The following is a 23,657-nucleotide window of genomic DNA, read 5'->3' on the forward strand; positions in this document are numbered from 1 at the left end:
AAAGGATGCATATTTGTTTTTTAACACTATCAATAAATATTAAAGTAAATAATTTTTTGCACATGTTTTGCACTTTCAGTAAATAAAAAATATTTACAGGAAGTGCTTTATAATGTTTTGAACGCACCATCTCTACGATGACGCGTGTATTTTCAATACTTTCTACTCGTCATTCCTCCAACCAACAAACGTCAAACAACCAATCTCAGCTGAGAGGTGACTGACTGCTTGACGTTGTGTGGCTTGCTCCTGTGTTCTTTCATGTTGAGAATTATTGTGGGTAAATTCTGAGAAATAGTTTTTGCAGTTATACGTACAAGATTCCTTCATCATGAGTGAACTAAGTCAAGAGGAGGTAAGCATATTACATTTTGTTTTGTGTACGGACCTTGGCATAGTGCGTCTGGTCAATCTAATTTCGTAACAAAACAAAGCGTTGGCGTTTCATATTGGCTCACACTTTCGCAGTTTTCCCACGTGCTCCAGCATCTCGTAACCATTGTTACAGATCAGAAGACGTCGGCTAGCAAGGCTAGCAGCACTCAGCAGCCCCGCGGGGGCTACGACCCCCGCCAGCCCTCCCGTGACCCCGGGTGCCTCGGCCCCCGACGCACAGACATCCCCACAGACCCCTGCACACTTTTCCCCCGTCGCGGCGCCGCGAGGCTCCACCACTACTCCCTGCTCACCTTCAGATGCCACCAATGCCAACAAAGAGCCAGCTTACTCAGACGCAGACAATAAAAACAAAGTATCTGATGAGACCAAAATACCAGCAGATGGTATAATTGTTACTGAAAAAACTGACAATAACTTACTAGATGAAATGCCTGACACAAAAATGACAGACTTGTCTCAGACAAGACAGTACAATAGTTTTGATTCAATGGGCCATGAAGCTTTGTTATTAAGATGTGGACCCGTGAGAGTTGGGAGCTTACCACAGCCGACAGGTGGCTCAGAAGGAGCTTCCACAAGGGAAGACAGTACATCTCGATCAGTGTCACCACCTCAGTTTGCTGAACCATCCCCAGTGCGACCGAGGCCAAGCAATGCATCTCCCAGTTGTTCACGGAGATCCCTATCCATGGAAGTTGACGATACATCAGAACGAAATTCACAATCAGAACAGCAGCCTGAACCAATGGAGGTATGTATAACCAAACCATTATGTTTGTGCTTATTTGATTTATTACTTGTAGTAAGTTTATTTCGTATCTATTTTATGTATAATGACATAGTATATTTGTAAACCTACTTGATAAGAAGCAACAATTTATGATCCAATTAGATTGAAGATAATGACTCATCACAATCACCGGCACGCAAGATTTACAGACCTAGAACAGTGAGCTGTTCCGAACTGACGGAAGACCAGCTGCGGCACATCATCTCCAAGATCCTGCAGGTGTCCTGGTCAGAGGATAGTGCTGGTAGGTGCTATTTACTTGTGAAATTACTAAACACAAAGAATGTCTAAACAAGATAATGCTCTTTGTTTCAGGAGGTATTTTTGTGCCATCTGTAGCAGCTTCTTTACTCGACAACCCTAAGTTAAGTCTGAATGAAATAGCATCAGAAGCAGTCATGGATGTCATCACACAGATAGCTGATGGCTCAGATCCTCTAAACCAAAAACTCATTGCAGTATCTGAAACTTCAAAGAGATTAAGTGAAGATTGCGGAGATGACACACTGACGAATGGTCCTCTCGGATCAGAATCTGACATAGATAAATCTGAGACATGCCCGGCGCCATCATTGCCCATGCCAAAAACCATCCCCACTCAGGGTCTAGTTGTTAGTTATATTTTGAAATTCTACAATAACATCAACATATATGAAAGAGAACATCCAAAGAAAAGTTCAGAACCGCCTCTGAGCGATCTGCTGCTAAACTTGAGATCGCTGCTAGTGAACCATCTAGTGCTAGTCCTCCAGGGAGCCTTCGACCTGGAGAAGTGTCGGAAATCGCCACTGCTACCTTACATTCTGATCGGAAACACTCCAATAGGGCTCATTCCGGAGCTGCTGCAAGGGACATACGAGGATAAGGAAGTTTTCGAAGAGGTAAATACTCTGAAATGTTCGGGTGGTTCAGTTGTATACATTCGAAAGCAGTAACATTGTGCCGGGGCGCAGGTGTTCGTGCCGCTGCTGATGGGCATCCGCGAGGAGATGCGGCGCTGCGTGTCGGCGGCGGTGGGGCGCGGGCACGGCGCGGCGCTGCGCGCGCTGCGCTCGCTGTGCTCGCTGCGCTGCGGCGCGCGGCTGGCGGCGCGGCCGCTGTGCGCGCTGCTGGCGCGGCTGCCCAGCCTGTGCCCCGCGCCCGCCACCACGGCGCCCGGCCGGGAGATCGCGCGCGCCAGTTTCCTGGGGCCTTTCTTTGCTGTGAGTCCTTTTTTACCATTCGTAGTCAAAGATGCCGTCGACTTCTTGTAGTGTAATTTTAAACAACCGAGCTCCGCGTAGTGAAACGTTTTGTAAGACGGATGAATGGCTAAAATGATTCTATATTGAATTATTCAGACATATAGGAAGACTTGTAAATGACTATCAAATATCTACTATCAAGTACCTCCCTTTAGATATCCCTATTCGCGGAGGAGAACCCCCGCCTAGCGGAGCGGCTGTTCGCGACGGGCTCGGGCGACCGCAGCCTCGCGTTCGCCTTGCAGCGCGAGGTGGAGGCGAGCCGCAACACGCTGCACAACGTGTGCCACAACATCCTGCTGTGCCCCGACGCGCGCGAGCCCTTCCTCAACTACTTCGCCGCCATACTGCAGCGCAACGAGCGGAGGGCGCAGATGCTCACGGATGAAAGATCGTTGGCAGGTAAAATCAATCTGTGAACTAAATAATATGGTCTGTTTGCCTTACAAAACTAGTTACGGCCCTGTGATCATTATCATGTTTCATCACATGTCTGCCGGCCATGAAAATTCTTCCAGATGTATAGATTACAATTTGAATACATCTGTTCATACTGGACAAAATAAAATCTGGGGGGCTAAAATGGCCACATCGATGCAATTCATCTAAGAAAGCAATATTGCTGTTTGACATTTGTTTGCATTGCGCACTTACTTTTATATGCGCAAATGTCAAATTGCAATATTGCTTTCTTAGATGAATTGCTTCGATGTGGCCATTTTAACCCCCCTGATCATATTTGTAACCTCTGTCAGTTTAAAATTCACCATTTGATTTGATTGATGATATGGTGGTTTGGTGCTTCGAAACGTGGTGAGTGATGATTTATAGTATTTTATGCAACAGTTGTATAAGAAGGGTCAAAAAATGCGAGTGGCGTGAGTTGCGATGTGAGCCTTGGCGAACATCGCAATAAGAGACGCCACGAGCATTTTTTGACCTAGTTATACAACGTTGCATACAATACTTTTTCTACGACGACGTAATTTTAAACGAAACACAAAAAAATTCCAATTTATTTTCCAACGCGCGGGAAAATGGCGGCAAATGTATACTTTTTTTTTATAGTATATCTATGGCACCAAACAAAGTAAAGGTGCCAGTTTCCAGGTCAAAAAAAAAAAACAACAACAATGCTTTTTTGGCGACATTATAGTACAGTTACACTTTGTAAACAATGCTTTTATAGGCCATAGAGCGTACACTTTTTCAAAGAGTTTAATTATGTATGTACTTATATTAGACTTTTTGGTTATTTAAATGCCAGATTAAAGTAGAGGAGTAGAAAAAAGAAATAAGCAGTTATCTCTATTATCTTGAGAAATATGTTACAGAATATAAGTACACGTAGGAGTAAGACAGATTTTATTTTTAGATTGCTCGTATTTCCTTGCTACAGTTATATTTCCTTGTGGCGAGTTGAGACAATGTGTTAAACGCAGTGACGGCCGCGAGTTCATTCACCTGATTTATGATCATGTTGTGCTTCTCCATATGTATAACATTTATTCCTTGGGTTTATTCACATATTTTCTTGACCCGTGCCTGAAACCGTTAACTATGAATAACCCATACAGGTAGCCTTAAGTTCAAATAATGTGTCATTGATCGCGCACGCACGCGGCACGGTCGTTGTATTCAGGTCAATTATTTAACAAACGACTGATAAAGCCATCGTAGTATAAACTCTGGCCTAATGACGACGGGTCTAATAAATTTACTGCCCGCCCTGAATGCGTAGTTACTCTATAATGACTAGCCAAAATAGATCGTATATTCCGTTCAAATGTCGCTCACCTCATGTGCGTCTAATATACAATTTTGTATTGGCATTATTCCAATTTATTTACTTTCGAAGATCCAGACGCACCTTAGAGATTCCGAGTAAATATTTATGTTTACTATTTTCCTCACTCTTTAAGAAACTTCTAGGTGTAGAACAGTCGACACGTAAACAAGTACCAATGTCTTTATTTCGGTAACTAAACGTGTTTTTATTCACATTGAACTGCTGAAACAGTTTTCGATTCTTATATAATTGTGTCACCTCGTTAGCATTTTAGCTCGAATACATTACACAATGACACACAGATATAAGTTATGTAAATTGATATGCATACGATTACTGTAGGTACTCTGCTACCGCGGGTAAATTCAAACCGAGTCAAATAAACCTCTTATCATTTGAACTGTGACCTATGTGGATATACTATTCATGTTTGAAGACAATTCGTGAGGATGTTTAAACAAGTCTCGGAGCTATGAGAGAAACTTCATATAATAACAACAAACATCACGTTGATTCAATCTGCGTATCACAACTTTGAATCTATTTCGAAATACTGAGGGGCCTAATTGTAGAAGTACTACCGTTGGAATGGTCCGTCGTTTAATATAGACAGCCACAGAGGCGTACCGTTCTCAGCATAATCTCAGAATGATTCGATCAAAAGGTTAATTAACTATGCAAGTGCTATGTGAATGGGCTTATCGCAGTGCTAATCTTTTATTATGCAAACTATGTTACAAAATTACATTACATTACATAGTAAAATAGAAAGAACAGCGCCTACGATTTAGAATTCATGGCTAAGAAAATGTGCAAATAAATGTCCCATTTAGCTAACGATAGATTCAAGCGATCCTGCTTATCTCTTAAAAGATGCGGACTATGCTGAGTTCGACTTAGGCGCTGTTTGTGTCAATTGAAATCAATGCATTCTGAGTGACCAAACAAAATAATATGTTAGAAATATTTATGTTACAAAAACCATCTTTTTAATGCAAAAAACGGGTTACTTTCTCTATCTCGAACAACGCAAATGCTACGGTGGGAAAGTCATTCGTACCGACCTTACGATAAACCGAGTACTATGAGACTGCGCAAATTCACGGCAGGACGGAGAGGTAGACAAATACTTATTGGCAGCCTGAGTCAGCGCGACACTCAGTCCATCGCGTCTTCCCCTATCCCACCTTGCGCGAAGGCTATCAATTTTGTCTTTTTCTTACCAAACACGATGTACTCTCTCCTAGTTTAAATGTATCTCTTGGTCAGCTGCGTGAGCGTCAGCGATTTCTACTAGAAATTAGTTGAATTCTTCGTAGGTCGTATGTGTAATCTAGTTTATTTAACAAAATAAATAGAACTGTCAACTAAATACTCTGTACCCCATAGGTACCCTCTTCGGTTGATCGAAGGAAGCCTATGCCCAGCCTTGGGCCGTATACATATAGGCTGTTTATGTTATGTGTCAACTAAATAATGTGTGTTTGTTGTCAGGCGATGGGTGGATGCTGAACGTGTGCTCCGTGCTGCAGCTGCTGTCGGTGCGCATCAAGCTGGAGCGCGTGTTCCCGCTGTACACGTTCCACCCGGACGCGGTGGCGCGCGTGCGCAACGACACGCGGCTTGGCTTCTCGGCCAACGAGGCGGCTGATTGGCTCGCCGCGCTTAGTAAATATTTTTTATCTTAATATGTATAACCAAGGCGTCTTGAAAACCATGTCGAATGGGTTAGCTGCTAACCCAAACACCACCAAACCGCAGTGAAGCATACGGACACGGACGAACACAAGATGACCACACAAGGCACCCAAATTGCACCCAGTGATTCAGGCACATAGTACCTGGATGGTTGATATTGTACCTGTGTGACGACAAATTTGTACCAAAACACCTTCAAAATGCGACCGGCCTAAATATCGGTAATATTTTTATTAAATTTATTGTGCGGTACTCGCGTTTCACCGATCGGCGTGGGTTGAAAATCAGTGTTGCCTTCTGGGTAAATTTTCACTGAACCCTGGCCTTTTTTAGGTGAGCTGTGGCACCCATATATATACCTTTACGTTTTCCAGCTAAATATTATAGTGTGTATATTTTAATGTTGTAAATGTATATGGTCTTAAGGCCCAAAGTCCTTTTAAAATCCAAATCCCATTGTTTAACTATTGTGTCTGGAAATCCTGGCCTTACGAGGATATGTGTGTCGTAGGTTTTACCTAAATAAACTTTTTTATTATTATTTGTCCGTTGCAGACGCGGACCCCGAGCACAAGTGGCCGGAGGCGAAGTTCCAGACGGTGTGCTGGTTCCTGACGCTGCACATGCACCACGTGGCGCTCATCCCCGCGCTGCACACGCACCAGCGGCGCATCAGGTAACGACGCCTATTGGGTAGTGTCCTAGGTCTCAAATAAATTATGAAATTTTGATCACTAAATAATGATGAATTAACACACATTATAACGGGTTCTTACCGCGTTTAAAGCAGGGATATGAGACTCCCGATATTTCGACACTCATCACCTCACACTCACCATCTTTGAGTCATCCCGTGATCATGGCACTTGCAACAGTGTCGAAATATCGGGTGTCTCATATCCCTGCTTTAAACGCGGTAAGAACACGTTATTATGTGGTTTAATTATGATAATAACCGCGTAAACTTAAAACAATGTATAATGATGAATTGCTTCTAAAATCGAAGACTGACGAAAACTATTTTCTTTTTTTCTATTTATCTTATTTATGAATTTTAATCAGGAAAAAGATAATAATATGTCCGACATTTTATATCGCTGTTTTATGACGTCACAGTGTGCTTCTTCATACAAATTTCATAGTAATTTCGTGTTTTGATGTTTAGTAAAAAGTAACTGATTTGACTAGTTGGAAAGTAGCTTAATACTTAGGATTTAAGTTCGATATTTTTTCACGTTTTTCTGTGACGTCATAACGTGTGTTTACATACGGATTCTTGATTTGATGTTTAGTAAAAGCCTCTTTGGTAGAAAGTACTGATTTGACTACTTCCAACCTGTAGCCTTCGGAGTCGCAGGCAGCTAGTATATAAATAAATAGAACGATGTTCTCTCTGTTCAGAGCGTTCCGCGACCTGCAGAAGGTGATCGAGGAGATGATGGCGGGCGAGCCTGCGTGGAGGAACACCATCGCCGCGCTGCGCAACCGCGAGCTGCTGCGCCGCTGGCGCCGGCAGATCAAGAGGCTACACAGGTACCCAAACATACACCCGATATACAAAGTCGATTCCGGTGAGCGGAAATAAACAAGCATAGTTGTGGTTCAAAAATGAGGCAGCAGAAATCGTACCGCAGGGGGCGGGGCTTCAAAATTATACCGTCATTATAATAAGCGTTAATATGCCCCTATGGCCTTTATTGCTGTGATGTAAGGGTATAAATCGGCGCGCACCTTTTGTCCAACCAAAGGGTGCGAGAAAGAAGCTCTGGCGCTCTCGCGCCAGTCGTGATTGGTCGATTCCTGCATATCTCCGCTTTATTTATTGTCAAATTATACGTTTGAATTTTGCTTAATACTATTTGCGCTAAAGCATGATGCATATGACAGCCGTTAACGCGGTTGAACATGAACCACTTTCTTGGTATGTCTTTTTCCCATTACGCTACTATATCTTTCTGTCCTGCTATCAAACGCACGCAATTATTTTTTGTGTGAAACAATCTATAACTTATAAATGTGACTTTTCAGATCGAAACAATGCGCGGAAACGGCGCTTCTAGACTCGGAGCTGATGCGTCGCAGCGTGCAGTTCTACTCGTCCGTGTGCGCCCTGCTGTGCCGCCTGCTGCAGCGGCAGCTGGGGGCGGCGGGGGCGGGCGCGGGGGCCGCGGGGCCCGCGGCGGGGGGGGGGGGGGGGGCCGGCGAGGGGCTGGCCGCGGACGCCTTCCGCGCCACGCCCGAGTGGTACGCCGAGGACGTCGCAGAGTTTATGCTCTTTGCTGTGCAGTTAGTATTCAGTATTCAAAGTTACGTATATGTATATACGACGAGTATATCGACTTGCACATCGTTCCCATCTTTCATTGTTTCACACTTATTTTTTCTATTTTATTAATTTACGAATTTTAATCAAGAAAAACGGAATAATGAGTCCGACATTTTATGACGTTTTTCTATGACGTCACAGTGTTCTTTTATAAAAAAAAATTTCGTTCGTTCAGTAAAAAGTAACGGATTTGTCTAGTTGGATACTAGCCTATTGTAAAAACTCACTGCAACAAGCTGTACGCGACGTTTCAGATACGTGCCTCAGATAGTGGCGGACTATATAGAAGACCCGATCATCACGTGGCTGCTGAGCGCCATCTGCCACTCGCACCTTATCAAGAACCCCTACCTCGTCGCCAAGATCGTCGAGGTGCTCTTTGTCATCAACCTCTCCGTGCCGCTCAAGCTAAAGAATGTATACGAAAAGGTAATATTGAGCTTTTTATTGAAATATACATAAGGTTGATTTCCATCAAAAACCCCTACCTCTTCGTTGAGATCAACGAGATATCTTCTTCAACTGCCGCTCAAGTTCAAGAATATCTATTAAAAAGTGAGCAGAGCCATAAACCACCGGAAAACAATCTTACTGCTACGAACAATATTGACATAATTGAATAGAAATATATAAGAATAGGTTAGCCCAGGCCAATAGCAAATAATAATAAAATATTTTGTCCCTAGTTCATGGACCACCCGATGTCGCAAACGCTGCTGGCGAGCGCGCTGATGAAGTTCTACACGGACATCGAGACGACGGGCCAGAGCACGGAGTTCTACGACAAGTTCACCATCCGCTTCCACATCAGCATCATTCTGAAGGGCATGTGGGAGCGGCCTATACATAAACAGGTAACGAATTATTTGTACTCCTTGACTTGAGAGAATCGACCGTGTTCGAAATACCACACCGCGTTCCAAAACAGCCATCATTGATGTTGGGAAAAAATCGTTTGTTGAATGCATCCGAAGGGATGGGCACCAGTCTTTACTCACTGGGTGCCTCAAGATGGATGCAGAAGTCGAGGCAGGCCGTAAAAAATAGTGTGACTGAACGCTTTTCGGAGAGGTTGGCCTGAGATTGTACAGAGTCGAGAAGAGTGGAGGAATTAAGGAGAGGCCTTTGTCCAGCAGTGAGATCAAGTAGGCTAGATAAGATTTGTACTCTTCATTTGTAATAAGCACGGTACAATAAAACACATCATTAAATCTGATCAACCCTCGCGGCATGGCAAACGCATCGCGCGAACGACGTTTAACCGGGCACAAATCCTGGAAACAACGTGATATCAATTATGTATGATCCAAACTAATGATAATAAGTAGTAATTAACGTGATATTGTTATTTTCCAGGCTATCGTAAAGGAATCACGCTCCGGGCGGCAGTTCGTGAAGTTCATCAACATGCTGATGAATGACACCACATTCCTGCTTGACGAGTGTCTTACAGTCAGTATTCCGGTATTATACTTACTCGAGTAGCGTGACTTGGATAACTAAAGTAAACTACCCGGAGTATATCGTAAAGATCGAACGAGATATTGTGGCCTGTGACTATTTATAAAAAATAATTACAGCGGTAACTCGCCGCTTTCTTTCTTTCCGAGTTCCATCCCCTGCCGTGCATTGAAGCGTTTGTAAAAGCTAAATTGTCTACAATATAATGGTTTATCGTGAACTGTGTTTTGTACCTCTCAGGCTGTAGTAAAGTGTCATGTATATAAGGTGGTGTGTTGTGTGTTGCAGTACCTGAAGCGCATCCACGAGGCGCAGGAGTCGCAGCTGGCGGGCGCGGCGTCGGAGGCGCGCGCAAGGGCGCTGGCGCAGGACGAGCGCCAGTGCCGCTCCTACCTCACGCTGGCTAGGTCAGGAATTGCTTTATTGCTTTATGGCCTTGTTGACCCCCCAGAAAGCTTATCGAAACTCAGTATTTTACTTAAAGCTGCACGTGGGGCAGAATTGGAGTGCGCTCAATTAGAATGCGAAACAACAGGATTTCTTACTTCTGATTCCTACCAATGTAAAATGGCTGCCGGCTCTGAAATGTCGACGTTTCGTGCGGCCCCAACCTAACATGGCCTATCTAATAATAAAAAAGAATACAGGCAGAGTAACTTCTTCCAGTCAACCATTGAGAAATTAGTTGAGAAATTATGAATATAATGAATGTATACGTCGTTTGCAGGGAGACGGTGGACATGCTGGAGTATCTCACGGTAGAAATCAAGGAGCCGTTCCTGCGGCCCGAGCTGGTGGACCGGCTCGCCTCCATGCTCAACTTCAACCTGCAGCAGCTCTGCGGGCCCAAGTGCAACAACCTCAAGGTACATGCACCACATAAGACGTCACCAATCAGAATTAAAATCCATAGAACAATTGAGGACGTGCTTCCTCCACCCCAATAGTAACGGCGTAAAGTGCCGTCGGACAAATTATGTGGTTCAAACTGGAACATTCTAAAAAGGACAATATCATAAAGTGACTATTGACAGGGTAGTTCCGCATCGATAGCGATCTTGCGCCGAATTTTTTTAAAATTAATTTCAACTAAACTTGTCGCGTTAAGGGGTTGCATATTAGCGAGATGTCTAATTGATTCGTAGGAGTAAAACTTATGTGCATGTGTGCCAGGTGCGCCGCCCCGAGAAGTACGGCTGGGAGCCGCGGCGGCTGCTGAGCCAGCTGGTGGACATCTACCTGCACCTCGACTCGCCGCACTTCCACGCCGCGCTCGCCGCCGACGAGGTACCGCACTCCACCTGCTGTGATTTACCTGCTAGTAGAGCCCATGAGGAGAATTGGGGATTCATTCAAGCGTGCCATGAATATAAGGGGTATTTGCACCCACTTGAGTACCTCTACCACGTACAAAACCTTATAGGGTGGATGCGCCTAGAGCACACACTCGAGCATCACATCGCGCATAGAGCATCAGAATAGCAATAAGGTATAATAATACGATAATGAGTTACGACTAACTATTGTATCGTACTCGGTACGCCAAGCGGGTAAGGTGTTACATACTAGAAAGTGCATTTCAATGACTGGTGATTTAAACGTGGCACGTGAGGGTGGGAGGGTCTTTACTTACATGTTTAATACTTATTTAATCTAAATCTGTAATTCACAGAGGTCATTCCGCAAGCAGTTGTTCGAGGAGGCGGCAGTGCGGCTCGCCAAGTCCTGCATTAAGACTCCCTCCGAGATCGAGCGTTTCAAGGCCCTCGCAGACAACGCTTATCAAATCGCCAGTAAGGAGTTGTTCACTTCCATAACCTTATTAACTCAAAAGGCTTATTAGGTAGGAAAAGTTCAATGAAACTGATACTGATCAGTTCTGTGCTCCTGAGTCACATTATATTACACGTTACTTCTGATTTTGAAATGAAAATGAATACTGAATGTATTGTTTAATTCCAGTATCAAACCAACAAAAGAGCGACGAGTTCGCGGACGCGCCCGAAGAGTTCCGTGATCCGCTCATGGACACGCTCATGTCGGACCCCGTCTACCTGCCCTCCGGAAAGGTGAACACATTCACAAGTCTAGTATATTACCTATAAACATCCTACACAGCTGATTCATCGCAGGTCCGTGGAGGTGTCTGTGCTAAGTAGCCAGCTATCAAAATATTTATTTATTTAGATAGGTATACCAACAGTACACATATTATAAAGTTATAAAATGCAAGTCTTAAATTAGTTTTTGTACATGTGCTCCAATTACAGGTACACACAGCATTCATAATTACAACAACAAAACGTATATATCTAGGTGTATATATAAATAAATATGAATAAAACTTAAATAGAAATTAACTTCTAAGTTAAAACAGCCATAAATCTTCTTAGCAAACATAAGAGTTAAAACTATAACATTATAAATATAGAACAAACTTAAGTATTGTTGGAAACAAAAGAAATAAAATTAAAAATAGAAATGGGAAAATGTACATTATGAATTTATGATGATACAGAGTTAGTAATAATATTTCAAGATAGCGCTAAAGACAATCTGCAGGAATCCAATATGTCTTAACGACGCACTAGTTCGGAACAACTTACGTTATTGTAAGGTTACAATAACGTAAGTTGTTCGTAAGGTTACACATGAAGTTCGCGGTGTGCTATGGTCTTGAGGTCAAGACGATAGCACACCGCGGACTTCATGAATACAAAAACGAAACTTTTCACAGACAGTTATGGTGCACGCGCATCTCTGTGTGTGACATCTGAGAACTGCGTACTACAATACTTAATTTTATCCGGCATGAGCATGACTTACTTAGATAGGTACCACTACTTACGCAAGAACGTTTTATCAGTTAATAGTACAAAAATATAGGCACTTCAATAATTTTTTTTATATTAAAAAAAAATTGAATTAATTGCATTCACTTTATTTTTATATTAAGCACTTAGCCTAGGTAGAATTTTATTGCTAATTATTAGCATTTTTTGATGTTTCACTAAGAAAAAGTAAGTAGGTAAAGGCGCCGCGCGGGCGCGCTATTTACTGTCAGATCAAATTTGGATTCAAACGAAAGAAAATAGTATATAAGATATACTGATAAAAATTAAAAACAAAGGTCCGCGCGCAGCCCATACGATTGAAGACTAAAGTAAGACCGAGGGGGGTGAGGCCAACCTAGCTCGGCAGCTGGTGGGGAGCGGAGAGTTGCCGGTCTATACATACTATTATTCTTTATTCTATGACAGTAGCTAGTTACCTACGGTCACTGAGCGCCCCTGGTGTTTAGGCTTGCCCATAGAGCAACACGGACCTCCGCGGACCGGAGGGCTCGCCCCGCTTACTTTTTCGACATACTTACTCAAAGCTTAAGGACAATGAAATCTAGTTTAACTCAAGATCGGCTATTAAAATGACGCATATGTGTCGCAGGTGATGGACCGGTCGGTGATATTGCGCCATCTGCTCAACAGTGCTACCGACCCATTCAACCGGCAGCCGCTCACTGAAGACCAACTTCGCCCAGGTACCGTGCCGATATTATTTCACCGCTTAAAAAATGTCCTGTTTATTCAGTATCATACAAGGGTGGATCCAGGCTGGGAGTCATGAACCCCCACGGGCGACAGGTTGCGCTTATAAATTTTAAATTAAATTTTATCTAATTCTCTACTGAGGTAGGCTGTCTGCGACCTGCCGGGTCTGCATATATATCGTTTATTGGTCCAACCGCTCGATATAATTCGCGCCGCGGTTGTCATGCAGACCCGGCTGGTGACAAACCCCCCCCCGATATAAAAACTAGATCCGCTTTTGCAATCATATGTTATTCGTAAGGCCCAATTTCTTCTATGATTTCTATCATTCCTTTTTGCATTTTTGAAAATGACATTAGTATGTTAGTAGTAAATAAAAATAACATTCGTTCTGTTACATTACAGCGACTGAACTAAAAGAGAAGATCATCCAATGGCAGCGCGAAAAGAAGTCGTCGTAAGTCGTGAAAGCCAACGTATAAAGTCTGATGTATATAATCTAATACATAATAAAGACTTGCGCCGGTATTCCGGTGCTACGCGGACTATTGTCCACTTAGTAGGAGACTGAAATAGCGCGGCGCTAAACTGAAATGCTATTTGGTTTTTAATGAACACTTATACTAACCAGTTTTACATCGTGACTACACAAGATAATAGTGATTTTATTATTTCCAAACACGATACAATGTAACAAGATATCATTAATGGTAACACCGACCATAGCATGTTCTCTATAGTGCCCTGCTGTGCCCCATTTCAGTTTCTTAGGTCCTTGTGTATGAATGTGAGATTATTCTAAGTATGTTTCAGTGCGAATGTTTCGTTTCGTACAATCCAATAGATCTTTAATACATCAAAGATCCACAGAACCCTTATATATTTTGGTTCAGTTTTATTGGAAGTTTTGCATTGTCGCACTTGAAATATTTTTCTGTGATTTATTTACAAAAAATAATTATATTTTTCGTAATACATCTTAAATCAGAAACCTCTACAATCGAGAGAGGTGAATAAAATACGATTTAATTGTATTGAGGCATCACACATAGAAATATTTGATAGGCCTAACAGGATCGGCCCTGAACAACGGCGGTCGGGTGTCCACGTGACCCGACCGCGGACTTGATGCGAGAGGCCGACACGCCTTTGTGCATTTTATAGGAATGTCCGTTCCGAAATCTCGTGCAAGTAATACGATTAGCATATTAGCCCCGCATTAGTCGAACTAACAATTATTCTAAAAACTATAACATAGATATTGTATGGAATGTTGAAGACTTTTGTTTTTGTGCAGAAATGGATATTAGAAATATTATGGGTTTGATTACTATATTTGCATATACATAGTGATATTACATTTAGTTTTCGTTAGCTGACATGATTATGTTATCTCTAATGTTGATGTGATTTTGTTCCTTTAGTTGTCATTTGAAATGGATCTTCAGTTGATAATTCTTAAGAAATAGTACTCAATAGTGTCACCATTAGCATAATCTGCATCATACATAACTCTAACTTTACAAATATCTCAAAAATTTCTCCAACACTGCCAGGATAATCAGCTTAGTAAATAGCAAGCATTCCTAATTAATCTGTTTCTTTTAAATTACTTGGTCTCACTTGTATGATAATTTGACTTGTATTTATCTTTATATTATGAAGATTCTATGATAAAGGTATCTTTATGTTGATATGTCAATAAAATATGATAAATGTGCAACAATATTTTTCATTTTAATATAAATATCCTTTTTGTAATTATAAAACAAAATAAATTACAATATATTTCCAATGCTTATGATAAATTATTGTCGATGCATTCTGTTACTTAACCTAGAGAAGATTCTAATATTCTTATGACTACAAAAGCCAGAAATAAATGGATAAAAAATATTTCACAATTTTTACGCAAGTAATAAGAGGTAGTTCATATAAAATTACCTAGAGTTAAAAATAAATATTTAATGGTTTACTTTCCTTTCACAATGAACTCTGCTTAGCATTTGAATAGAAATGTTATCAACAACTGTCATCATAAGTTCTTCAACACAAGATTACTGAAATCTTAGAATTTGACATTGCAACAAGAGCTACAAATATATTTTAATTGATAATACATTTGTATTTAAAGATGTTCTACAAAATGTATTGCAGTTAAATGCAATAGAAACATGTCAAAGAAAACATACAGTTTATTTTTAAATGTATTTTTTCTGTCGGCATCTTGTAATTGTCAAAGTTTACAATACAATAACTTTGCCAACTATCTGCCAACTCACAGATGTAATTGACATGAAACAAGCACACATAAATCCCTCAGATCCCATGCACACATATAAAAAGCTATTATACTGGTTTAAATATTTACATGAATAAATCAGTGGAGGCTAGCACAGTCTATAGTAGTTTTAAGTACACAAACAAGTATTAAGTGTTGAAAAAAAAAACCTATAGAAGAAATGGTAATCTATAAGCAAATAAACAAGAGATCATGTACAACATACCAAAGTAAAAATTGAGTCTGGCAGTTTGTCGCGGCACATAGCGCATAGTCTCTGGACAGCGAAATCTCCTCTCAATTTCAAATGCTCGAGGCAAAGTCAGCATGGGAATTAAAAACCAAAGTGAACACCTTACTGATGCTACTACAAACATAATGTAAGGAGTAAAGAGTAAAAATGCATACAATAAATAAGAAGCTGTTGTTCCAATCAGTATAGCTAATGTCACAATCTCTGCTTTGCTATCTGCCTCTAGATCTCTTGTATTATTGCTATGTAAAATTGCCTCAGTATTTAAAGCAAGTGGTATTGTGTAATAAATAATAGGCCAATCAACTCTTCCTGTTTGTGCTAAGAAAGAAAATACAACTGATACAGGCCCAAATATGACTAGAGCTAAAATATCACCTAGAGCGATGTACTTCAAACCTATTCCTCCCGTGTACAAAAATGATGATGACAGTCCTCCAAAGTAAACTAAAGCTAAATGCTCCATTCGAGCTGGTGATGATATCACTAACGGGACAAAGAATGCACAACCTGCCATGTACAGAATAGCACCAAGTGAGACAACTTCATCTATAGTTAAAATATGATCAACAAGAGTTCTGTCGTCAGATTTGCGATTGTCTATTCCTTTAACAAAATCAAAGTATGTGTTTACGACATTCCCCGCACCGTGAACTGGTAAAACCGTACATATTGTGAGTACGAGGGTCAGCCAACTGAACCCGGCGTCTCCAGGCAGACGATAAGCCAGCGCAGAGCCCAAAAGGGTCGGAAGCAAGCTCGCGCTCAATGACCACGGTCGGAGCGCCAGCACGTAGGTACGCACTTTCATCAAGGGATTCCGCGTCGAAATTATTTCTTCTTTCGGCTGTTCCAGTAGGTTCCCTTCCGCATTTGTAGCATCTTCAACTTTTTTCTCGCTTTCCATTGCGACTATCGTTTATCTACTCTTAAAAGTTACACTGATATTCGTTCAGTAGGCACCTAAATAATATTATATCATTATAGAAGCTAAACCACAACTGAATGACACGTCTCGACTGTAAACTCAACAGAAAACATGAATTAAAGTAATATAAACAGATTCCCGTTAGAACATTATAAACTTAGACATTTTTTTTTAACAATCGTCCAGTGTTGCCGCTCGATAGCGCCCTATCGATAGTTTTCGATCGAACTATCGATAGTTTACCAAAAAAACGATAGTATCGATAATTAATCGATAGTATCGATTGCTATTTTTTAGCGATACTATTGATAATTTTTTTTTTTTTGTTTTGGTTTTCCCCGAAGGGTAAGGCAAAGGGAACTATGCCCATACAGCCATGTCTTACGTATTTTTTTTTCTTGATGATTAATGAAATGATGAAAGGTGATGAATGATGATGATGAAACCTAAGCCCCCACCCTCGGAGTAGACTCCTACTCCGAACCCCAAACGAATTAACTCAAAAGTCCGCATAAACTTTTGAGTTATGAAGCGGCTTCCCGACACGAAGCGAAAATAGGCAGATACACTTTGTTCATTGAATACTCCAATATAATAACACTCGCGAATGTCTTCTGACTAACTTAATGCGATCATTAACCACAAAACACCACTTCGTATTAATTATTTAGATTACTCAATGAAGAAAGCAACTGTCCCGTTCCCGTCTCCCGCCGAAAAGCCTACTATTGATAAGTAACGATAGTATCGCTTTTCGATATTGCGCAAGCTATCGATAGTATCGATAGTTTTGTACGATCGATAGTGACCTTAATTTCGATAGCATCGATAGGCCTCGGTTGGGTAGATGATTTTGGCTGTTTAACATCGATAGTAAAACTATCGATTTTTTGCAACACTAGTCCACTCCAAGTTTTCGTCTATGATATGGAACAGGCTAAGGTCATTAGACCTTGCTGCCTAGTCTTAAGCATATTATATATTTTTTCTTATTGCGGCACTGGCACAGTAGTTGATGAATGAATGACTACTTACTTGGATATTTTTTATTACCTATTACTGCTTCTGGTCTGGCTGGTAACTTGATCATTGGTCGACTTGGAATATTGAATTTTTGCCCAAAGAAGACTAAACAGCCATGGTTTAGAGTCGGAACAAAAAAATGTGACTGACAGACAAGTGACAAAATATTGGGCAAAAAAAAAGTTAACCTCAAAACGCGACGGTCTGCTATTTTTTTTGTTGAATAAAATAAAACTTATTATTTAAAATACGAAACGATACGCAAATTGCACCTATTAAAATAATGACCATTTACATCGTTATCAATAATCATATCTGTGTTATTTTTTGACTGAATTGAACGATCTTTGACTTGCATTACACATTACACTTGTGTTTTCAGTTAGGTAAGTTAAACGTCTTTTTAGTATGAGTTTTTGTATTGTACTGTAACTTTAATTATTTTGCTGGCTTAGATACCCCGAACACTCCATACAAAACTCTTATTCTTAGACGCCAATGCCACCTAACGCGTAAGTGCGATCCCTCGCGGTACAGTTCGCGCGCTCTCTTCATTGCTCCTTAGCGGCTTACGGCTATCAAAACCCAGCGAGAATGAACTCGGCGCCCGGTGGTTTTAATCGTCGTACTATGCTTAGATTTAAAAATATTGTATAGTTACATACCTAGTACTTACCTACTCGAAAATTATAATATTTAAACCTGTGTAACCTATTTATTTGAGCTGGTTAGTGCTCCTTTCCTTGGAGTTTCACACATTGCTTTGGTTAAATTCTTAAATTAAATTATTCAATGTAAGTTCAGTAATATAGAAATATGTTAACCAAAGGATTATATGTTCTCCGATGACGATGATGAACTATAAAAACAATGCGCTGTCATATGGTTCGTCATATAAAACCTAAGATTAGACTTGTGTGTGGTTGCAAAGCGTCTATTGGTGATTTGTGGTTCTGCCCACCCTTAGAGGAATTCCAGGTGTGGTTTGGTTCTGTGTCTGCCTGTCACAATAATTTAATTAGAATTAAATCATTCAATATTTGCCTTTATGCAACATTAGATCCTAACAATATGAATGGCTTCACACTATTTTGTTTTATATTATTATTGTCAATAATTTATATACAATACAATATTCATTATCAGTACTTCACTCACAGTCACTTATGCTATAAGTAGGTAAGCCAGGACAGCTTGCCTATCTCACATTGTAAAATATATGTGATAAGATATTCATTCCATGAAATAAGTAATGAAAAAAATTAACAATCCCTGTGGGAGTCATTTATTATTAACAGTGCATTTTTCATTATACAAAATGTGTTTATATTCATTGTCATGTTGAACTTATTATATAGAAGATAATTCAAAAACTATTATTATATAATATATTGTTGTTGGTGGAATATGATATATCCATTCTTGCTTTGGTTGATTTATGGGAGGCCTGTGCCCAGCAAGGGGCATATTTCGTTTGTTATTATATTTACAAGACAGCTATAGCTGCCCCTTTTGCAGCGTCGCCACCCTTTGTGAATTCCAAGGGTAAACTGTAATAGTGCTCCACAGCCCTTTGCAAAACAGGATTCCTTGACAACCCTGATCCATTTCCAACAATTCTTTTTATTTTTGCATTACGACATAGTTCTTTCGGCATCATGTCATGTAAATTCTCTATCAAACTATCACAAATAGACCTAAAAACCAATCCTAGTTGTATATTAGAAAGATCTATATTTTCCACAGCTGCTTTTGCAGTTGGTAGATGTCTCTCACCCAATAAATGGGGGCTTATTTTCATAGTAGATGCCTCTGGTGCTTGCATTCCAAGTGCAATAAGTTTTTCCCATACTTTTGATTGAGGAATTGGGAAACCGAATTCAAGCATCCATTGCTGAAGCATTTTTACGAAAGTGGCTAGAACATTTCCACCGTTCAGCGACGCCGCGACCACCAAATAGGTATTGTGAAAATATGGCAAATGTTCTACGGTACTACATCCCAAATCCGAAATGTTTTTTACTACAATCGCAAGCTGAGCTGAAGTTGATATGTTTAGAACAGCATCATATTCACTTTCAAGTGTAGCCAATATCGAGCATTGTAAATCTCCCATAGCTGCACCTACTGGTGTACCTTCCGGAATTCCACTCCATGACTCTTTCAGTTGTCCAACAAAATCGCCACTTTTCACAACTTTGGGCAATAGATCAACCGGGAAATCAACAGATTTTAAAATATCGACGTTCCACTCATTTTTCTCCGTGTTGAAATAACCCCAGCTCGCTGCGTTCTGATCTGACGTTATCGGGGTCTCTAAGTCACAAAGCATTGCCACGATGAAATCTTGTACAGTTCCAGCATAACTGAAGTTTTTTAGCTTTTCGGGTTTATGTTTTAACATCCACAAGAGGGTAGCGCATCCGTATCCGGAATAGCATTTGAGATGCGAATCTGGTTTTGGCAGCGAATCCAGAAATTCCGGCTTGCACCTTACGTCTTGCCATGTATACAAAGCCGACATATTCTCTCTAATACCCTCAAATCTTACCACAACGCCATCTTTTTCGATCTTTTCCCAAGCACTGTAACGAAAAGTTGACACAAAGTTAATGAATCCGATTCACACCATAGTTTTACAGATATTTGATGTTTAAACAAGTTTTAAGGAAATATTTAAAAACGTATAGTTACCCGCTCTTCCAAAGAACGACTCCGTGCATCTGGCCGCACACCCCAATTTTTGTCACATGTCGCAGCACATCTCTCGGAAGCCGTGACACACAGTAGTGCACGGCTGACACTATTTTTGGAACATCCTGCTTGTTCCCTTCGATACCTTGATCACTTGGTATATTCGCTGCTGTATCCTTATTTTGTTTAGCCACAATCTCTGTCGTTACGGGATCGTACACGCACACTTTGACTGAAGTTGTGCCTATGTCCATGCCCAAAATATATTGTTTTTCACTCATGGTGCACACACAATTGAAGAAACAAGAAAGATATTTTAGTTAGAAGGGGAAACGTATAAAGCTGACGTGCGGGGGACTCAGAAGTTGATTGAAATCGCTTGATTGCGGTAGTTTGTCGGCGTCGCGAGGTGAGGTGGGAGGCGGTCGGTCTGAGCGACGCGCGCCGGCCTCGGCTTGCGATTACGTAAAAACTAACCAGAGAATGAGAATGTTTGTATATCGCTCGTACCTAGTCGAGTGCTTTATGTTTATCGCACACTCGACTTCTTTATTATTACAGCCAATAAATAACGTCTGTCAATATTAGCTGATAACGTGATAACATCACAAATTGTTTCTGTTTTATGTGTTCATCACAAACAAGATTACGAGCAGCGAATGTATTTCATTACAGCTATCAATTTACTTCAGAACTAGCATAGCAAAAACTTGAATGACATGTGCTGAGATCGTAAAACGTCTTTTAGTACGAACAGAATTTAAAAAAATTACCCTGAACTCAATCGTATGTGTAGTGTTCCACGCGTGACTTTGTTATAAATAGACCAGTAATTAATAACCTATCATTTTAATGAATTAACGTAGTTAACAATTTACTATTTGACTTTTGCCTGTACCTACCTACCTTTTGCTTAATCTCGTGGTAGATTTCACGTGGACGGAATACAACGTGTAGGTAATTAATGAACGATACAAAACAAAACCATACATACAAAACCATTACAAATCCTGTAGTTTTGATATTATTCATCGATCTATTTATCCGGCCAAGTAGGAAATGCCATCTGAGGCAAATCTACTGAGTATTTACTATCTAAACAATGAACGAGGAAAAAATATTTTTTTGGGATGAGTGCTAGGAAATTGCGCAAAACGGTCCCACCCACGGCCCACCAATATAACTGATCAATATCTCTATAAATAAATCTTAATGAGTACTGTAACGAGGGCTGTAAGGTTAATTTAGTCTAATATTAACATAAGTGCCCTGTACAGTCGTTCACTCACAGACGACAAACCTCCCTGCGAAATACATCAACTACAGGCGCGCTAATGGGGTGTCGTTAGCTCACATATTCATCCCTGTTATGATATTGTTTCAGAATGGGGAAGAAAAGAAGCAAAGTTACGAGTACTGAACATACACATATTGAAAAGAAAAAAACTAAATTAGAAAAACAAGAAATTGAAGAAGTAAATCTCAATATTCTTAATGATATTGAAAAATCCAAACAAAAAAGTAGCAAAAAATTTAAAACCAATAACACTGAAGTATTAAAATCAGAAGATGGTCTAGCAAACACTATCAAAAAACAAAAACTGAAAAACAAGGCAAGAAATTTACAAATCACAGACACCAAATTAGTAGGTTCCGATGACGAAGCAAAAACTAAAAAGAAAGTTAAAAATTCACAAAGTGTCGAAACTCTCACCAGTAATAAGAAAAGTAAAAAGATAGTATTTATTGACGACGAACCTAAGGAAGTACCGGTTAGCTCAAAAACAAGTACTAGTTCAGTCGAGAAAAATAATAAAAAGTTTTTAAACGATGACGAAGCAGAAGTGAAGGAAGAAGATATCGATCAGTTTTGTGATGAGCTAGATGAGGAAGACAATAAACAGTACGAAGATTGGGTCAAATTAATAGAAGATAAGTTACATTCAAATAAAAAACAAATAAACACCTAACTACTTAGTCTTTTTTTTTCGTACGTACTAATTCAGAAAGTAAATAATATTCAAATTCAAAAAATACCCGCATACCCGCGAAATACGTGAAGTCACTGGTCCTGTTGTTCACCGGCGAATTTCTCAGGAAGAGTACCGGTTCGATCCACGGCACAGTACCGGACTTGAACCAATGAGTTATTTATCTTGTGTAATGTTCATTAACACCGTTGGCTATCGATCATTTGGCTCACTACCTCGCACTTTACTTGGTCTAACGAAAAGCTCAGTTAGGTGTGGGTAAAATCATCGTTCAAGTTGACATCAAGAAGAAAAAGAAGACAAATAATATATAAATCCAAGGACCATGTATTTTTCATACTTGGTCTTTGTATAAATCCCATACACTAGTATTAGTAGATTTTTATCTCTTATTCGAGCCCTACATCCCAACAGAGGATAAAAGGATTAGGAAAAGAGATTTTATTTAGTCCATCATCGGTAAATTTCTCGTAAGTGGAACAACCACGCCACGGAACTAAAAAATCAGACATAACTCACGTCTGTAATTCCTATCGGAGTGGGCAGAGCTAAAAACAATCCGAATTAAAAGGTAAGTTGGTTTTGAACGGTTACCTAATCCCCTTGTCGACTTACGGTCAGATCCGGATGATAAGCGGAACGGGACACTATCAATTTATTCATTATTAACATCCTTTTTCTTATGTTCTAGACTGAACGCGATTCTTGTTATAACCGTTTGCTGATATGCGTGCCAAGTTTCGTAGAACAACATTAATGTGTGGTACGGTATGATGACAGCAAACGCATCACAAAATTAATTATTGCCGGTGATGACATCGGCAATAATTAATGTGTATAAACCCACGTATTGGAAATAAGTTTTGGGAATACCCAATATCGCTTGTTATCTAATCCGTACACCTGCTTACTAACTTAAGCTATATTCCCAGTTTGAGGTAATCACTCAAGAGAGTTATCCCGTTTTAATCAGTATTTGTCCAATTAACCGTCAAGCCAAGCGGGGTCCTTAACCAATCTGTTTTGCGTTATGTCCTTAGCCCGTGCTGGTGAAGTCGCATACACATGGTGTTAACTTTTTAGTTCACTAGTTACAACAAACAAGTCCCTAATAATAAAATGATCTATTTATTATAATTTCGATAAAGCAACAACAAACGTCCCTATGTATTTATCAGTGCTGTGCTGTCACTGTATTTTTTAAGTCTACTTCAGAGAATAAATTATAAGTC

General features: G+C 40.2%; 4 protein-coding genes across 5 annotated transcripts; 2 read left to right on the forward strand and 2 right to left on the reverse strand.

Moving 5' to 3' along the window:
* Positions 1-181: 181 nt before the first annotated feature.
* LOC126373675 (ubiquitin conjugation factor E4 B) lies at positions 182-14,035 on the forward strand. Its single transcript, XM_050019908.1, has 20 exons — positions 182-355; positions 509-1,150; positions 1,292-1,433; positions 1,505-2,070; positions 2,143-2,391; positions 2,589-2,835; positions 5,717-5,890; positions 6,476-6,596; positions 7,322-7,453; positions 7,949-8,206; positions 8,501-8,675; positions 8,933-9,100; positions 9,603-9,698; positions 9,996-10,114; positions 10,435-10,573; positions 10,881-10,994; positions 11,380-11,500; positions 11,670-11,776; positions 13,152-13,245; positions 13,661-14,035. The coding sequence occupies exons 1-20, from the start codon at positions 332-334 to the stop codon at positions 13,714-13,716; spliced, it is 3,744 nt and encodes a 1,247-aa protein (XP_049875865.1). The 5' UTR covers positions 182-331; the 3' UTR covers positions 13,717-14,035.
* Positions 14,036-14,971: 936 nt separating this feature from the next.
* LOC126373676 (ubiA prenyltransferase domain-containing protein 1 homolog) lies at positions 14,972-16,995 on the reverse strand. Its single transcript, XM_050019909.1, has one exon. The coding sequence runs from the start codon at positions 16,694-16,696 to the stop codon at positions 15,707-15,709; it is 990 nt and encodes a 329-aa protein (XP_049875866.1). The 5' UTR covers positions 16,697-16,995; the 3' UTR covers positions 14,972-15,706.
* Positions 16,996-18,201: 1,206 nt separating this feature from the next.
* Positions 18,202-22,411, forward strand: LOC126373937 (uncharacterized). Of its 2 annotated transcripts, none has more exons than XM_050020295.1 (2): positions 18,202-18,252; positions 21,819-22,411. In XM_050020295.1, exons 1-2 carry the CDS (start codon positions 18,239-18,241, stop codon positions 22,402-22,404), a joined length of 600 nt encoding a protein of 199 aa, XP_049876252.1. In that variant the 5' UTR covers positions 18,202-18,238; the 3' UTR covers positions 22,405-22,411. The 2 variants fall into 2 exon arrangements, with proteins under 2 accessions (XP_049876252.1, XP_049876253.1); XM_050020296.1 differs by lacking the exon at positions 18,202-18,252 and adding an exon at positions 20,844-20,925.
* On the reverse strand, positions 19,003-20,715 carry LOC126373936 (sedoheptulokinase-like). The gene is made up of 2 exons (XM_050020294.1): positions 20,435-20,715; positions 19,003-20,325 (listed from the first exon to the last, which is right to left on the reverse strand). Exons 1-2 carry the CDS (start codon positions 20,713-20,715, stop codon positions 19,227-19,229), a joined length of 1,380 nt encoding a protein of 459 aa, XP_049876251.1. The 3' UTR covers positions 19,003-19,226.
* Positions 22,412-23,657: the final 1,246 nt, after the last annotated feature.

The sequence above is a fragment of the Pectinophora gossypiella genome, chromosome 16, assembly GCF_024362695.1.
Source record: "Pectinophora gossypiella chromosome 16, ilPecGoss1.1, whole genome shotgun sequence".
Taxonomy (NCBI): Eukaryota; Metazoa; Arthropoda; class Insecta; order Lepidoptera; family Gelechiidae; genus Pectinophora; species Pectinophora gossypiella.